At 50.9% G+C, this 17368-nt stretch overlaps 5 protein-coding genes across 6 annotated transcripts; 3 read left to right on the top strand and 2 right to left on the bottom strand.

The window, feature by feature from the left end:
- Positions 1 to 3353: 3353 nt before the first annotated feature.
- Positions 3354 to 8075, bottom strand: LOC9630157 (probable histidine kinase 4). Its single transcript, XM_024666265.1, has 11 exons — positions 7051 to 8075; positions 6678 to 6917; positions 6432 to 6601; positions 6053 to 6265; positions 5764 to 5950; positions 5659 to 5710; positions 5367 to 5596; positions 5173 to 5271; positions 4354 to 5081; positions 3750 to 4274; positions 3354 to 3671 (listed from the first exon to the last, which is right to left on the bottom strand). The coding sequence occupies exons 1-11, from the start codon at positions 7660 to 7662 to the stop codon at positions 3485 to 3487; spliced, it is 3243 nt and encodes a 1080-aa protein (XP_024522033.1). The 5' UTR covers positions 7663 to 8075; the 3' UTR covers positions 3354 to 3484.
- An 892-nt stretch (positions 8076 to 8967) lies between these two features.
- LOC9630158 (ribosomal protein S11, mitochondrial) lies at positions 8968 to 9637 on the bottom strand. The gene has a single exon (XM_002992572.3). It carries the CDS (start codon positions 9588 to 9590, stop codon positions 9099 to 9101), a length of 492 nt encoding a protein of 163 aa, XP_002992618.2. The 5' UTR covers positions 9591 to 9637; the 3' UTR covers positions 8968 to 9098.
- Positions 9638 to 9692: 55 nt separating this feature from the next.
- On the top strand, positions 9693 to 12657 carry LOC9630159 (auxilin-related protein 1). Its single transcript, XM_002992540.2, has 8 exons — positions 9693 to 10465; positions 10525 to 11626; positions 11686 to 11791; positions 11851 to 11945; positions 12001 to 12066; positions 12128 to 12217; positions 12275 to 12451; positions 12523 to 12657. The coding sequence occupies exons 1-8, from the start codon at positions 9834 to 9836 to the stop codon at positions 12559 to 12561; spliced, it is 2307 nt and encodes a 768-aa protein (XP_002992586.1). The 5' UTR covers positions 9693 to 9833; the 3' UTR covers positions 12562 to 12657.
- A 6-nt stretch (positions 12658 to 12663) lies between these two features.
- Positions 12664 to 15502, top strand: LOC9629726 (protein RDM16). Of its 2 annotated transcripts, XR_002991186.1 has the most exons (6): positions 12664 to 13449; positions 13515 to 13823; positions 13883 to 14077; positions 14130 to 14293; positions 14349 to 15365; positions 15427 to 15502. XR_002991186.1 is itself a non-coding variant. In XM_024666242.1 (5 exons), the coding sequence occupies exons 1-5, from the start codon at positions 12688 to 12690 to the stop codon at positions 15232 to 15234; spliced, it is 2316 nt and encodes a 771-aa protein (XP_024522010.1). In that variant the 5' UTR covers positions 12664 to 12687; the 3' UTR covers positions 15235 to 15494. The 2 variants fall into 2 exon arrangements, 1 of the variants encoding a protein (XP_024522010.1); XM_024666242.1 differs by having other exon boundaries at positions 14349 to 15494.
- LOC9629727 (probable acyl-activating enzyme 1, peroxisomal) lies at positions 15239 to 17352 on the top strand. Its single transcript, XM_002992542.2, has 2 exons — positions 15239 to 15738; positions 15828 to 17352. Exons 1-2 carry the CDS (start codon positions 15556 to 15558, stop codon positions 17286 to 17288), a joined length of 1644 nt encoding a protein of 547 aa, XP_002992588.1. The 5' UTR covers positions 15239 to 15555; the 3' UTR covers positions 17289 to 17352.
- Positions 17353 to 17368: the final 16 nt, after the last annotated feature.

The following is a 17368-nucleotide window of genomic DNA, read 5'->3' on the forward strand; positions in this document are numbered from 1 at the left end:
GGCCTTGAAGAATAAGATTGTCTAGGAGTATAATGCATGTGTTGGCACTCAATTGTGGGATTTGAGCTGCAACAAGTTATGTATGTTGTTGCCCGCATTGATCATGTTGTTGCCCGCAAGAATCTTGTTAGAAGAAGGATGGGAATGGGACATAGATCACATATGGGCGAGAGTGTTCTCTGTGATTGTTCTCTTGGCTTGCTCATGTGCTGTAGGCATGATAGGAACTGAACCAGACAGAGTGCTACTCACATTAGATAGCCACAGAAGATTGAGTGCCTACTATGAATCCACTAGAGGATCCTTTCTCCGGGTTTCCCCACTTCTTGTTGTTTTTAGCCCACTCACCTGGAAAAAAAGAAGATATGGTTCAGATGGGACAAAGATCGCTTTAGCTTTACCATGCTGTAGTGCTGCCTGATCGATCGCTAGAACACCCGCAAGAAATGGATGATGAAGTTTGCTGCCTCTGAAGCTTGTGATAGCGGGAGAACACAAAATTGAGGCAAAACTGTAATCATGCCAAGTTTCAAATCCAATATTAATAAATTGATATCTCACACTGTCCAAAGAAATTAATTGTTTGTGTCTTGCACCAAACGGTGACCCTAACCCTAAAATGGAAAATAGCTATAACCTTATACTCATCATCGACCTAAAAGTTCTATGGAACTTATGGTTGAATTTACACTTGAATGGAGGTTCTATGGCTCTCAGATAGTAGAATAAGAATTTTAAAAATACATTAAACCAAAATTAATGGTTTTTAATTAAAATATAATTAAAAGGGAGCTAGATATTATTATAATTAAAATAAAATCAGAATTGCCCACTTTATTATCATTAAATAAATAAAGAAATCATAAATATTATTTATAATAATAAACAAAAAACTATAAACTAGGCACTATTGTGTTATTATATAGTTGAAATAAAGTAAAATCATACTTTAATTTAAATATTTCTGGCCACAATAAGCTAGTATACATTTGGCTTAGCAAAGCTAGAACATACTTGGAGGGTAAAGAGGTTTGTTATGAACTTGGATGAATGTCTTGGATGGTGCTTCCTTCAATAGTGGCTGTCACTTTAAGCGAATGGTCATGATATAGCTTAGAAAGCTTTACTGCAGTCACTATTGAAGCATTAAACTCTCAAATCTTTGTTATAGCACTAAACGCTTGCTCAAACCGCATGAGAAAGGAAGCTAGATATGAGTTTGGTGATGGAGGAGAACTTGTCAAGGTGAATTTACAACATAAACATTTGACACAAACCTTGTCCTTGCAGCCTCCTAATGCAATACTGTAGTGCACGTGGATTTTACCTTTTATCCTATAGTGATTTATTATAGGATAACACTACAAAACGAAACCTAAACCCTCCATATGCCATGTGTTATATACCAGATGCTACATGTCACATGTCCAAAGGACAGTGATATGCAACCCAAGTTTCAAGGCCTTGGGCCATTGAGCGAAAGTACGGAGCCAAACTCCTAAATATGGAACCAAAGAGCAACGAAACCAAACCATGGAGCAACTCCCAAGCATATAGCCCAAGGAACAAAAGCACAAAGTAACTTGGAATAACCTTAAAGAATTTAACATCTTAATGCCAAGACCAGCATGCAAAACGGAGCCAAATGGAGTTTGGCACTATTTTAGCATATTAATGGCCTAATACAAAAATATAAGTACTTCATCAACTAACATGATATGGAACTTGGGCTTAGACCTAAGCCAAACGCAGAGCAAAGATAAGCACGCAAATAAGAATTAAACTATGCTTCAGGTTAATCAATCATGTTTGACGTACCTACTATCCCTACTATACATTTAGAACCCCCCACACACAAATTGCCACTTTTGGCATTGGTGATAAAACCTCTAACACACAAATGCATTGTCATAGTGAAGGTTAAAGTATACAAAGTGGACTAAATAGCTAATAACATACACTCTGACAAACATGGATGGTGAGGATACTGTTTGAAAGACTTATCATGACCTCCAAAGTGATCTTTGCACAGATGATTGGGATGTGAAATATAAATATTTCACAACTAAAGTCACAATTGTACTAACTTATTAAACTTAATGTATAACATTAAATTTAATTATTCTAATAGAATAAACATAAGCTAAAAACAATTCGTAGATTTAAGTGCTTTTTTGTTTTGTGATCGTCTAACTATGAAAATTGGCAGTCGTGGAGGAGTGCATGTTGGAGGTACTGCAACGCCTGCACTTGAGTGAAATACCTCCAACAATCCGTATTAAGGATGCTACACCGCAGCTCGCGAAGAAACAGTCCCCCGCCATCAGCTGAAAAGTAGAGATCCACCTCCGCTACGTGATTCGTCTCGCTCAAGCAGCAGCAGCACGAATGGATGGGCAGCCTCTCCGAGTAGTTGCAAGTATTGCCGACCACTTGCCCCGGCTGCCGCGAGCACAGGATCTGGAAAACCTTTGGGCTGCCACGCACCATCACCGCCCAGCTGATCGTAAAGTCGCGTATCTCCTTCTTGCTCCACCGATTGCTGCCGGAGTTCCCCACCCACACCGCGCAATCGACATTGCCATCAGTAGGACGTTGATGAGCATCCACGTCGCTGGCGCCCGTAGAGGTCGGGATCTCCACCACGAATCGAAATGTACCTTGATCTTCGTCATCGTTGTCGAGATGATCGTGGAGCTCCGGCGGCGCCGCTGCCGCTTGAAACATCCGCTTGAGCGTGTCGCCGCCCCTGGCCATGGAGCAAACCGGCGAGTCCCTGTAGTGGACGTCGAGAAAAAACACGAGCTCCCGCAATCGCAGCCGGGGATTGCTGCGGCTGGATCGCCCACCGCCGCCACCGAGCTGCGCGGCGGCACTCATCCGGATGCCGTAGAAGCGGCGGTATCCCCCCGCCACACTCACCGCCTTCTCGCCGCAATCGCTCAGCGCCAGCCCCGGCCACGCCGCGGCGCACAGCCCGCGCCACAGCTCCTCCTGCCCCGCCGCTTGCTGCCACGCCCGCGAAACGCAGCAGCACGATGCCAGGCTCCGGCCGTCCAGTTTGGAGAAGACGATCCACAGCCATCCCCACCATTCTTCCTCCTTACAGCCACCGCCATCGCCGCGATCGATCGCCTCCATCCTTCCTTCTTCTCTCGCGAGAACCGGATCGATCGCAGTCTCGCATTTAGAGAGGGTGCGCGGCCGTTGGCTTGCGGAGATGCCACTTGGCTTACCACCACACGTCATCTTCTCACAGAGCCCTAAAACCAATGCGCGAGGTGTTGGATGGTAAGCACATACATGCTTTCGCCAAGATTTATAAGATGTGATTGGAACTTTGCCATGGAATGTTACTACAAAGGTGGCAACTTTCATATAAGAGAGGAGAGTTCTTTGGAATCGCGCTTACTACAAAAGTGCTACGTTTGCGAGAAAGAGCTTAGATACGTTTTTCCTTTACTTTTTTTCTCGTTTTTTTTTCTCAAAAAAATTTGGCCACGGCTCTATACAGCTGCTTCTCCTCGAACGGCTTGCTCACGTAGTCGTCCATTCCACAGCGCCGGCACTCGTCGTAAGTTGCCTGGATCACGTCCGCCGTCATTGCCAGGATGGGGACGTGAGACCCTCCGCGCTTCTCGAAGCAACGTATCCTCCTCGTCGCCTCAAACCTGGAAGAGAGTGATCGTAAGTTGATCTTCTAGATAATCTTGGCTTGGAAACTTCGGAAAGATCACGCGCTCACTCACCCGTCCATCTCCGGCATTTGGATGTCCATGAAGCACGCATCGAACTTGTGCGGCGGCTCCAGCTTCTCGATGGCCAGCCTCCCACTCTCGACGCACTCGACGCGAGCGCCATACTTTTGTAGCGCTCCCGCCGCTACTCTCCGGTTAACTTTGTTGTCGTCCACCACCAGGATCCATTTCCCGGTGAGGAGACTGTGGAGATTGTTGCTGCTGCCACTCCCGCTGTTGATGCTGGCGCTAGTGTCGCTGCTACTGCTGGTGGGAGTGCTTGATTCTCGTGTTCTCCTCTTGAGATCCAGCCCCAGCGCTTTCTCGAGATGATTTGCGATGTGGCTTGCTCGGAGCGGCTTCTTTATCACGTTGTCCGAAAAGCCAGCGGCCTTGGCCTTGTGCTCGTCGTCGTCGAAGGCGAGGAGCACGAGCTTCGGTGCTAAAGTTGGTCCCGCCTCCTTGATCTTGCTGGGATACGAGAGCCCCGTGGAAGAACCCCACGCATCTTTGTCTATCAGAATCATATCTAAGTTCCTGTGACCGAGAAAACAAATAAGATCCGATGACCATCTATCTCAAACTACACGATCTTCTCTAAAATGGAAGGACTTACTTGGATCTTTGGTGAGCTAGAGCTGAGGAGACATCACTCGCAACGTCGACCTGGATCCCGAGCCTCCGCAAGTGATATCTCGTCACCTCCGATCGAACGGGCCGTCCATCCACGACGAGAGCTTTGAGTCCACTCAGCTGCGTCGTGAGCGGCGTTGACGAGTGTGCTGCTCGCTGCTGCTTGGAGCACTCGGCGCTGTGAGCAGCCTCGAGCGCTTCTAGATCTCCCACCTTGAAGTTGACGGTGAACCAAAACGTTGTCCCAACTCCAAGGCTGCTCACGAAGCCAATCTCTCCTTTCATGAGCTCCACCAGACACTTGGAGATGCTGAGGCCGATCCCAGTCCCACCATAGTTCCGCGAGGTAGAGCTATCGGCTTGCATGAATGGCGAGAAAACTCTCTCCTGTGCGTGGACGGGGATCCCCACTCCTGTGTCTTCGACGCTAAAAACTAGCTTCACTGTGTCAACCGGTTGCTTGTGAGTTGTGAGCCGGGACTTCTCCTGTTTCAGTATGAGCTTGAAAGTCTCCCAGTTGTTCCTTCGATCGGCGGCCTCGAGACCGCTCAGCGTGCTGCACGATCCCGCAGCGTCTACGGTGTTAAGTTTGTCCGAGTGATCTTGCGTCTCCGTGACTTGTTTCGAGCACGCCTCGCATTGTGCTGACATTGCGGCTTTCACGTCCTCTTCCAGGTGCACGGAGACGAAGATATGCCCGCGATCCGTGAACTGCGAGAGAAAAGAAACCGACCATTTGAAAATGATATATCGATCCGGATCATGAGGGTGTTCAAGGAAACAGCTTGGAAGATCTACGTACCTTGATTGAGTTTCCAACCAAGTTGGTCACGATCTGGTGGAGCCGAACGGGATCCCCAAGGACAACGTCAGGGACTCTCTCGGAAACGTATGCCGCCAGCTGCAAGCACGTAAGAAACGGGATTGGAGATCTTATACAAGATTGGAGATCATTTTGCTATGTAGCAATCTAAATACTAGTAAACAAAAGCTTACTTCGATTCCTTTGTCCTTGTTCTCCGCAGAAAAGGGCGTGAGAATATCGTCGAGAATCGTGCGTAGCTTGAAAGGGACAGTCTCGAGCTCCATCCTGCCGGACTCGATCTTGGCCTGGTCCAAGACTTCGTTGATAAGTTTTATGAGTTGCTTCCCACTTTCGAGGGCCGTGTGAGCGTAATCCCGCTGTGTCGAATCGAGCTCCGTGTCCATGAGCATTTGCAACATGCCTGCGTAGAAGAAAAAACAGTTAAAATCGCAAGAAGGAATCTTTCAACCAGATCTTACGCACCAAGCACGCCATTCATGGGAGTCCGGATCTCGTGTGATACAGTAGCCAGGAACTACATAGTTAGAAAAATCTCGTGAGTCCACTGTAGAGGTGATCTAATCGTACCTGAGACTTCGCAACATCGGCCGACTCGGCTCGAACTTTAAGATCTTCCATCTTGCGATAATCCTCCTCAACTTTGGCGATGCGGTTGCCAGCCGCGTAGAAGATTTGAGCCACCAGCAAAACAATGACAACGATTCCAAAGGTGGTGGTGATCGCCGTCCACACAACAGACGCTTCCTTGTTAAACCTGGGAGAGAACAAATCTAAGAGTAAGCTCCTGAGAGAATTATAGACAAACTCTCGAGACTTTCTTTCGAAACTTTGATACGAGAATGGAGATTGCTTTCACCTGCATCGCATCTCGTGCTTCCGGAAGGGATCCCCAAACTCGAGCTGACATACTTCGATCTCGTTCCCGTCGGGAATGTTTGGGCCGTACATGACAAGCGGATTGGACTTGTTCGTGACATCGTTGACATTGACAATGATGGTCTGGCTTTCGGACAGCTGCCGCAAAAGGTTCTCCACAAGCGACTCGAAGTCAAATGCTCCACCTACATAGCTGCAGCACAGCCATGGCCCTTCCCATCAGAAAAATAGAGAAACCTTCCATGATCTTCTTCATCTCTCTTTTTCTGTCTGTGCGGTATGTGCTACTGAGTGATGTTGGTGGTAGAGCAAACAGTGGTATTGAGAAGATCTAGAGTAGTGTGAGCAGAGTTACCGACCCAGCGGTCGCTTGGATGCGTTGAGCAGGCGTTGCGTCGTCTGGAAGATCCGTCTTGTAGACTGTGAACGTAAGAACAACTCCCAAGTGATCCGACTCGAGAAGCCGGAACGGACTCGTGAGAGCTCCCTTGCCGCTTGCTCGGGAGCGTAAGATGTTCTCTCGATCCTCCTACAAAAGCCACAAAAGAAGCGCTTAAGTTGATGGAGGAAAACTTTGGAAGACAAATCGAAAACTTATAGCAAACCTCGCCAGACATCATGTCCACGGACGCTAGATGGGCGAGAGTGTTCTGCGAGAGAACCGTAGGAGCGTACTCGTCCAGGTTCTGAGCTCGCGGAGCATTGCTTCGCATCTCTTTGATGCTCCATCCCATCTCCTCCTCGAAAGCTCGCCGTTGCCAGTGCTCCACATTGTGAGCATACGCCACCCCGGACATGAGCGGCCTCTCGAAGGACGTCCTCGCAGTGTAGGCCGCAAAAGTCTCCTGCAAAGCAACAAGCCACGAAAGCTGAGCTAAAGTTCCAACTCCAAAAGCTCGAAAGCTGGCCTTGTTCTTGAGAGAAAAGCTCTCAAGAACCAGGCCAACTTTCGAGCAAAAACCAGAAAAACTGCCTTGCCTGATCGAGCGCGGATGGCTGCTTCGCGAGATGGAAAGTGGTGACGAGGGCCGTCAAGGATCGGACGTGGTTCATGCTGGAATTAAACTGGTCCTGGAGCATCCACGCTCGCTCCTTGCACATATTCGCGAGCGTCTCCCTCCGGCGCTCAATGTAGGAGTCCGTGAGCGAGTGATTGATGTAGACCGCGGCTCCAAGCCCGAGGATCAACCAAAGAACCAGCAGCTTGCCGTGATACTTCTCCCCAAAGTATTTTACGTGGCGCTGCTTGCTCATGCTAGCACTGCTGCCACTGCTGCTGCTACTCATCGTGGTCGTCGTTTGAGTCGTGGTTTGCGTGGTTGTCTGCTGGATCGTCTGCGTGGTGGTGGCGCTCGATGGTCCCAGCAATCGCCCCCTAGAAGAAGACGAGGAGGACGTGATCATCACCAAGTTGCTGTTAACTTGGTGCTTCCACGAAGAATTCCTAGCTCGCGCCTTGAGCTCCTCCGTGGTGGAGAGCTTCTCCTCCGGCATTGCCTCTCTGCTCTTCCTCTGGAGCTTGATCCTCACAGCAGCTGCCGCTGCCGCTAAGAAGCTCACATCGTCCCGCGGTGGAGGAACTTGACACATCGATCGATTTCTTGGGATTTTTTTCTTCTTCACTCTTTCCCTCTCTTGCTAAGCTCCTCCACACTGCCACTCCATGGACGATCCTAAAACCCGTCGCCCAGAGGCCACATTCCACGACCCAGTACCAAAACTCGCTCCATCGCTCCCTCGGAGAACCTCCGCCGACCCATCTATCACTCCCCTGGTAGAATGCGTGCTCATCTCTCTCCCAAAATCTCTCCTCTCTCTCTCTCTCGCTCTCTCTCCTCTCTCTCACCTCGCGCGATCAATCGATTTAGCCCATCCTCTCTCCTCCTGGCGGCCTGGGCGAGAAGAGGGACTATTGCTTTCGCTGTGTGTGTGTGTGTGTGTGCTCGAGAGAGAGCTCACACATGGCCCAAAGCCGTGGCCACAACCCGCACGGCCGTACCCGCACCGTACAGGATTTGATTTTGGGACCGACCGGTTGGCATGTCCATCCAAACCATAGACATATGATATGCGGGCCACAGCAAATCTTCCATACAGGCGTACCACCGGATTTGTTTTCATTTCTTTTTCGCCTCCAATGCGACTTGGAGTGGCGTGGAGCAACAAACCCTTTGCCCTAAAATTTATTGAAAGGTCTTCTTCGTTATGGTTTCTAGAATTTTTCCTTTTTAACTGTTTTTCTTATCTTTTTTATCCACTGGTGGGATATTTTTTCTCGCTTTTTATAAGAAAAGTTGTCGGACGCACATAAGAGCACGATTGACTTTGGGTAAAAATTTTGTTAGACTTTCTGGTGAAAGGGTGGATTCTCTCTTGCAAAATCATGGGTATGGGCGAATTGTTCCTTTTTTTTTTTCTTTTTACATGCTCTCTTTGTTGTGAGTGTGTCTTCTTGAAAAGTTCTGTCCAGCTTTGGGGCGAACCTTGGACTCCATGCGAAACAGTCAACAGATGGATCGAATCAGCACAATGCAGTGTGATGATGATACATCAGCATCATCATCCAGCCGACTTCGATTCGATGGTGCAAGCAGCAGAGAGAGAGAGAGGATCGAATTGTAATCAAGCCAAAGCCCACCATTTTAGTTGGGGTCTTTTCAAGAACAAAGGGGAGCGAGCGGTGTAAAAAAAACTTCACTGTTGTCACTAAGCAAGATCTGCAAAAGAGATGGTGAACAAGAATTCCACTGCGGAGATGATGCCAAGAAGAAGCAATCGAGAAAGTTAAAAGTAGAGCTTTCCTTGCCTCGAGAAGAACAGTGTTGCCCACCAGCAAGTTTCTTCCTGGAATCAATCTCACGCCTTCCAACAATGATCTGTTCGAGAAGAAAGAAGGCGATATCACAAGATCGACTACCTTTTTCCTTCCACAATGATCGAGGGGACACATACCAGCCGGGACTTGCGAACGATCTCGCAAGGCCATTTCCAGAACCATGAACGATCGCCCAACAAAGAATGGAATTCTAGACTCTGCGCTTCTTTGGAGGGCGGCATCCATTGAAAGGAATGGCGGTCACGTCCCTGATCTTGAGCACTGTGAGCCCGCCCTGCTTGAATCCTCGCAGCAAGTACTTCCTCTTGCCCACCCCAAATCCTCCTTTGAGCCTCACCTCCACCGCTTTCATCCCCAGCTGCGCGGCCCCTCGCGCCGCCTGCTCCGCCACCGCATTCGCCGCAAACTTGGAGTCGCGATGCGAACCCTTGAATCCACACATCCCCGCCGACGCCTGCGCCCTCGCGTTGCCCTCGAAATCCGTGATCGTGACAAACACATTGCCGTGCGTGAATCGCGAGTGCGCGATTCCGGTCTTGCGCGGCGGCGCCGACCCCGATCCTCCCGCTGCTGCCGTGCCGCCGCTGGGCGATGCCGCCGTCTTCACGCCGCAGAGACGCTGGCAGAAGAGAGCGCCCGATTCCGCCAGCGATCGCAAAGCCCTACGCGCAGCCAGCGCCATGAGAAATTTTAGGGTTCTTGGCGTGGGCACATTTTAGGGTATCTTGCTTAGCGTAATCGCTATCTTCTACACAGTAGCTCGTTTAGTAGCGTTTGTGGATTAGGGCGCCCATCGCCCACGCCCAGTGTGGAGGGCGGAGATGGAGACGCCAATGCTGTGAGTGAATGAATCGAGGTACGATTTAGCGGCAGCGCGAGGTCGCCGATCTAATTGCGCGCCGGATCTAGATTCTAGATCTGGGAGATGGAGGATTTCGCGAACTTGCTCCACAGGGATTATGGCATCAAGCCCCAGGGCAAGATGGCTCCCATGTCAGCTGCCAAGGCCACGGCATCCGCCGGGGGTGAGCCGGCGATGAAGGGTAAGAGCAGCAGCGGCGGCAGCAATGCTAGATCGGCCAGAGCTTCCTTCGGAGACGACGATCTCTTCTTTGGTTCCAAGCCGCGCAATGCCTCTTCTTCCTCGGAGCCGCTGGGTGGATCCTACGACGATGTTTTCGGTGGTCCGCCCAAATTTGCTCCTCCCAAGCACACATCGTCCTCCGCCCCATCGGTGCCTGTCTACGAGGACATCTTTAGATCGCAGCCGCCGCCTCCGCCATCGTCGTCCTCTTCCAGAGATCACTCTCTCCCGGTTTTCGACGCTCCTTACGAGGATGATATCTTCGTGGGTGTGCGAGGGACTCGCTCCTCCTCGGGCGTTTCTTACGACAATGTCTTTGGTGGTGGTGGAGGAGGAGCTAGCTCCAGTGAAAGCCCGACGGATGATCTGCTTGGGGGATATAGATCGGGACCAAAGACCAAACCTCCTCCGCCACAGTTCGACACTGGCTCCACACCTTACGATGATGACCTGATACCAGGCATGGGATCCGGGTACGTGTTCTTTGTAGTTTCGTCCTATAAGTCTGGAAACTTAAAAATGCTGTTTCCAGGTACTCTTCTTCCAAGCAGCCAGAGCCGAGCTCTTTCATCTCTGTCGACGAACCGGCCCCTGCTTCGACGGAGGTAGACCCTTTCGCCGGTATTGAACCCGATCCATTCTCTGGCGTACCTTCTGTTTCAGATCCTTTGGATCCCTTCACCGGCTATCCAAAGTCAGTTAGACAAAGCTTTGGTTCTTCCAGGAAAGCCGACGTGGACAACGATAGTGATGATTCTTTGCCAGAAGGAAAAGAGGAAGCGGTGCAGGAAGATTATGTTCCGGCGAAGGACTACGTCCCGAATGAAGAGTACATTCCAGCAGATAGTTATGGATCAGGGGACTTCACGGAGGAGGGAACTTCTCGTGAGTTTAAGGAACCTTGGGTGACCGTTCACAGTGTGCGGCTCTTGACCGACCCTACAGTAGCGCCGCCTCCTTCCCGACCACCTCCTGGTCTTGGCTACCACGAGAGTCCGTATGTGAATGGTCGTCACGACTTTCAAGGGGGACTAAGTGACGATGAGGACGAGGCAGAAGCAAGATACAAGCTTGAGAAGGAAAGAGAGTTGCAGAGAAAAGCGGAAAGAGAAGAAGAGGAACGCATACAGAGAGAACGGGAGGAAAAGGAGAGGTTGAGGAGAGAACGGGAGGCTGTTGAAAGAGCTACTCAGGAAGCGAGGCAGAGAGCAGCGAAACAGGCTCGTGAGAGAGTCGAGCGAATTGCTGTGGAGAAGGCGACGGCTGAGGCTCGTGAAAGAGCAGCTGCTGACGCTAGGCAGAGGGCTGCTGAGAGAGCAGCAGCCGAGAAAGCGGCTTCGGAAAAAGCAGCGGCCGAGACTCGAGCAAGGGAACGAGCAGCAGTGGACAGAATCAATGCTCAAGTGCGCGAGAGAGCAGCAGAAGAAGCACGAATAGCAGCAGAAAAGAAGGCGGGGGAACGAGCTGCCGTGGGAAAGATCAATGCTCAAGTTCGCGAAAGAGCTGCTGAAGAAGCACGTAAAGCTGCTGCTGCGCAAAACAAAGCGAAAGAGCAAAGATCATCGTCTGACGACTTCGAAGGAGGTATCTTCGGCCGCGCAACAAGTGCTCCCAAGCAACGACCTCCAACTTCGGTAAAAACGGCGCCTTTGTTATATTTTTGGTTGACGAGCCCCTCGTATTTTTCCTACAGGATTTCTCGAAGCCGTTTCCTTCGAGTGATAAAAGAGGCTCCTCGGGCGCGCCAGTGAAGAAAGTCTCATCAGTCTCTGGCATTGATGAGTTAACGAATTTATTTGGTAAGCAGAAGGCGTCTTTAGTGCAATGGTCGGCTAACGGGCTCTATGCTTTCTCTTAGACAATCCATCTTCTCCTTTCAGAGAGATAGATGGTGAAACACCTGATAGAAGGAAGGCTCGGCTGGAACGGGATCAACGCACACAAGCACGAGCAGTGAGTGTTTTCCAAGTTTCACACTTTACGCTTGCACTTACGTGCTGTTTAATAGAGACAAGCTCTGGACGAAAAGCATCGGAGAGATTTGGCGACCCAGAGAGAGCAAGCGGAGAAACACGTAAAACGTTTTTCAAACATTAAGATGCGTAGAACCTTAATTCGGTTGCATACTTTTGCAGAGAGCTAGCGAGACATTAGACTCGGAGATAAAGAGATGGGCTGCAGGGAAGGAAGGAAATCTTCGTGCCTTGCTTTCGACCCTGCAATATGTAAGTAGAAAACGCATTGATCGATTCATCTCAATTCTTTGGTCCATGAATTCGCAGGTATTGTGGCCGGAATGTGGGTGGCAACCCGTTTCCCTCACGGATTTACTTACTGGAGCGGCCGTGAAGAAAGTGTATAGAAGAGCTACTCTGTGCGTGCATCCTGATAAGGTGCAGCAGAAAGGAGCGACGATCCAGCAGAAGTACATCGCAGAGAAAGTGTTTGATTTGTTGAAGGTGGGGAGATTCTCTCTCTTGTTCTTCCCATTTCTCTGGAGCTCACATCTCTTGTTCTTGGTTTTCTCCAGGAAGCTTGGAACAAATTTAACTCAGAAGAGCTTTTTTGATTGGCAGGGATCGTTGTTTCGCATTTTCTTCTTCGCAGGTATTATTGTAAATGTGGTGGTGATGCCAAATAAACAAAGATATCACATTTTGAGGCTCAAGGGTTTAGGGTTAGGGTGGGAGGGGCGATGGAGAAGGAGAGGAGGGATAGGCGCCATAGGGTGGAGGAGGACGATCGCTGGCACCATGACGAGAAGCGCGAGCGGCGTCACCACAGGGACGTGGATCGGGAGGAGGATGATCATCGCCGGCGCCACAAATCTTCTTCTTCGAGGTATGACAAGCAGGAGGATGATAGGCGGCATCACAAATCCAAGGAGGAGAGGCACGACCGAGGTCACAAGTCTTCCAAGGAGGAGAAGGAGAAAACGAGGTCGGAGAAGCGCGGCAGGGAGCAAGATGATGATTTGAAGAAGCGTAGCAGGGATCAGGAAGATGGATCTAAGGTGGAGAAGCGGAGCAGGGATCAGGAGGATGAATCAAGGAAGGACGCGAAGCGCAAGCGCGATTTGGAGAAGGAGACGGCCGATAAGTCGGTGAGTAAGCGGAGTCGTAGCGAATTTGCTGAAGAAGAGAAAGCTTCCAATGTAGAGATGAATGGACAAACACCAGCACAACCAGTGGTGGCCTTAACTCCGGCTCCAACTCCGACACCGGCTCCATTTTCATCTCCAGCTCCAGCTCCTGTTCCTGTTCCTACCCCTGTTCCAGCTCCAGCAGCAGCTCCAGCGGCTGTTCCACAGACTGCCCCTGTTGCTCCAGAACCGTCTCCAGCACCGGAACCAGAGGTGGCACCAGTTGCTGGTGATGCATCGGCCATAGCGAAGGCCAAGGCGAGAATGAGGCAGCTTCGCAAGGAGCTCAACGAGAAGCTGAAAAAGTTGCCACTGGTAAGTGAAGTGGAAGTTTGTTATTTCTTTCGTTTGAGTTCCTTTTTCTCTTCTCTTGTTCCTAGTTGGAGCAGCTGGCAAACGAAAATGATAGCGCGAACACTATAACCCCAGATTCTGTGGTGCCTTCCGGAACAGTGGACGTTGTTGCTAATGCCGCAAACATAGCGAGTTACAAGCGTGCTCAGGAATGCGTAGCTCGCCTCGGCTTCCAACAGCCGCCTGGTTCCATGGCACTTCACGTACCGGGTGTTCCATCGGCTGGGCCAAAAGTTGTAAAGCACCCCGTTCTTCGCTTGGACAAGCAAGGAAGAGAGATTGACGAGCACGGTGTCGTTGTGGATAACCGGAAGTCAAACATCAGCACACTCAAGGTGAGTTGGTTGTTTTGGGGTGCGGTCTGATCTTTCTACGGTTTGTTATATGTACTTAGGTGAACATCAACAAACAAAAGAAGGATGCTTTCCAGATTTTACATCCAGAATTGGAGGAGGATCCAATAAATAATCCTCATTTTGATGCGGACATGGGAATGGACAGAACAAAGCTTGTACGTCAAAGGAGAAACTCCTTTCAGTTCGTGGAAGAGGGAAGATGGACGAAAAAGGCGGAAATCTTTCGACTTAATGTAAGGACTCTGATTTTTTTTCTTCTACTAGTCACTCATAACTTGTGTTTAGAATCGTTTTGGGGCTGCTAAAGCCCGCGAGATAAGGTCGAAGCAGGCGGCCCTTGCAAAGGCCAAAGCAGAAGGGGACATTAACCCAAATCTTATAGAAGTTACGGAGAGGATATTCAAGGATGACAAACAGCACCAAGACCCGATTCCTCATGTGGAGTGGTGGTAAGTTTTCTTGAGTTAAGCACAAAGTAAAATCTGACATGAAGTTTTCCTACAGGGATTTCGCTGTTCTACCTCCTCAGACACAGAGTTACGACGAGGTGATCGACGGAGCTGAGGTGAAGTTCAAGAAAGAGAAGATCAATATCTACGTTGAGCACCCCGTACCGATCGAACCCCCAGCAGAGCCAGCGCCTCCACCACCACAGCCACTCAAGCTAACGAAAAAGGAGCAGAAGAAAATGCGGACCCAGCGTCGTCTAGCCAGGGAAAAAGAAAGGCAAGAGCTGATCAGGCAGGGAAAGATCGAACCTCCAAAAGCAAAGGTGAAGATGTCCAACCTCATGAGCGTGCTGGGAGCCGAGGCAACCCAGGACCCGACGAGGATGGAACACGAGATCAGGACTGCCGCGGCCGAGAGAGAGCGCGCTCACACGGACAGAAACCTCGCCAGGAAGCTCACTCCAGCCGAGAGACGCGAGAAGAAGGAAAAGAGGCTCTTTGACGACCAGGGGACGCTGGAAACCATAGTCGCGGTGTTCCGGGTGAGCGACATCTCCCATCCCCAGACTCGGTTTAAGGTGGACATCAACGCCCAGGAGAACAGGCTCACAGGTTGCGCGATCATCACCGACGGCATGACGGTGGTGATCGTCGAGGGTGGCGCAAAGTCGATCAAGCGATACACCAAGCTGATGCTCCGGAGGATCAACTGGTCCGCGAAAGAAGAAGGCAGCGGTGGAAACGAGCAAGGGGACGAGGAGGATGGAAACGAGGAGAAGGAGAACAAGTGCGTCCAGGTGTGGCAGGGAAGCGTAGCTCGGCCAGCGTTTGACAGGTTCTTCTTCCAAAAGTTCCACACCGCCGGGGCCGCGAGGAAGTACTTGTCCGACGCTGGAGTTGGGCATTACTGGGACAGCGCGCTGCATTACAAGGAGGAGTAGATAAAGAAGAAGATCGCGATGATCCATTGCGCTGCATTACAAGGGGGAGTAGAAAAGAAGATCGCGAGCGATGCAAAGAAGGATGATGGTCGAGTGGTGATCGAAGTTTTGCTACTGCTACGAGCAAGATGGTGAGTGGTCGAGTTTCTTGCTGAAGGATCTGGTTTTAGAATTCTTTCGTGTTTCTTCCAGCGCTCGATCGAGGTAGAAAGCTGCGAAATGCTAAAGCTTTGGTCAAATAAAAGAGGAGGGTTTGGTTTAATTGGTTTAAAAACAAGTATATGATTGGAGGATCACGGGAGGAATAGGGAGGAGAGAGCGATGGCGGCGAATCACGCGCCATTGTCGCCGCTCAGCTTCCTCTATAGATCCGCGGCAGTGTTTGGGGACAGGACATCGCTGATTCACGGCGCCTCATCCTTCACTTGGTCGCAGACTCTGGATCGATGCCGTCGTCTCGCGTCCGCAATCTCTCTCCGGTTCGGCGTCAATCCTGGCGCTGTGGTATGCGAAATTCCAGTGCTCTCGATCGAAATTGGCCGATTGATCCATCGAAATATCGTGTTCTTGGTTGTCATTTCTTGTTCTTCCAGGTCTCCGTCGTGGCCCCCAACGTCGCCGCGATCTATGAGATGCACTTCGGCGTTCCCATGGCCGGGGCTATCCTCAACACGATCAACTTCCGGCTGGACGCGCGCACAATCGCGCTGCTGCTGGATCACGCCCAGAGCCGCGCGGTCTTTGTGGACTCGGAGTTCTTCCCTCTCGTCACGCAAGCTCTCCAGCTCCTGGCCGAATCGTCCAAGCCTCTCCCCCAGCTCGTCCTAGTCAAAGATAAGTCCTATACTTCTCAAGCAGCTCACAGCTATGGTGGAATTCTAGAGTACGAGGAGTTGCTCGAGAATTCCAGCCCGGATTTTCCTCTCGTCCTTCCCGACGATGAAGAACAGTCCATCGCCTTGAACTACACGTCCGGTACCACTTCCAGGCCCAAGGGCGTTCTCTACACTCACCGTGGAGCGTATCTCAACTCCATAGCCAGCATTCTCCTGTGGGAGGTGGGACCTTTTCCAGTCTACCTCTGGACGCTCCCAATGTTTCACTGCAATGGCTGGTGCTTTACGTGGGCGATCGCGGCCCAGGGTGGAACCAACATTTGTCTACGCAACGTCACTGCCAAAGCCACCTTTGATGCCATAGCCGAGAGCTCCGTCACTCACCTCTCTGGAGCTCCCACGGTCCTCAACATGATCGCCAGCTCCATCCCCAGCGAGAGGAGAGATCTTCCGGACAAGGTGGCGGTGATCGTCGGGGGCGCTCCTCCGCCAGCGGCGATCCTCTCGAGCATGGAGGAGCTCGGCTTCGTCGTGACACACGCTTACGGCCTCACGGAGACTTACGGGCCGGCTTTAGTCTGCGCGTGGCGGCCTCACTGGAACTCTTTTCCTCTCGAGGAGCGAGCCAAGCTCAAGAGCCGGCAAGGCGTCGTCCACCTCGGGCTCCACCAGGCGGACGTCAAGGATCCGGCAACCATGGAGTCGGTTGCCCGAGATGGCCGGACGCTGGGAGAAGTGATGGTCCGCGGAAGCACTGTGATGAAAGGCTACCACAGAGACGATGAAGCGACGAGGGCGGCGTTCCAGGGAGGATGGTTCCATACCGGTGACTTGGGAGTGATCCATCCGGATGGTTACATCCAGCTGCGCGACCGATCCAAGGATATCATCATCTCGGGTGGCGAGAACATCAGTAGCATCGAGGTGGAGTCGGTTCTCTACGGCCATCCGGAAGTTCTTGAGGCGGCTGTGGTCGCTCGGCCCGACGATTTCTGGGGGGAGACGCCCTGTGCATTCGTGACGCTCAAGGACATTGGTGGTGCGACCAGCGCTCGAGGGATCATCGATTACTGCCGGGCTCGGATGCCCCACTTCATGGTTCCTCGATCCGTGGTGTTTGGAGAGCTTCCAAAGACGTCCACTGGTAAGGTCCAAAAGTTCTTGCTCCGAGACAGGGCCAGAGCCATGGGAAGCCTCAAAGCTCCCAGCAAGCTTTGATACTAATTATGTTTAGTAAGATGGTAGTAATATAAGAAAGCATTGATCAAGCAGAATTCTAATATATCACAAACTGAGTT

This window comes from Selaginella moellendorffii, unplaced genomic scaffold, assembly GCF_000143415.4.
Source record: "Selaginella moellendorffii unplaced genomic scaffold, v1.0 SELMOscaffold_138, whole genome shotgun sequence".
Classification (NCBI taxonomy): Eukaryota; Viridiplantae; Streptophyta; class Lycopodiopsida; order Selaginellales; family Selaginellaceae; genus Selaginella; species Selaginella moellendorffii.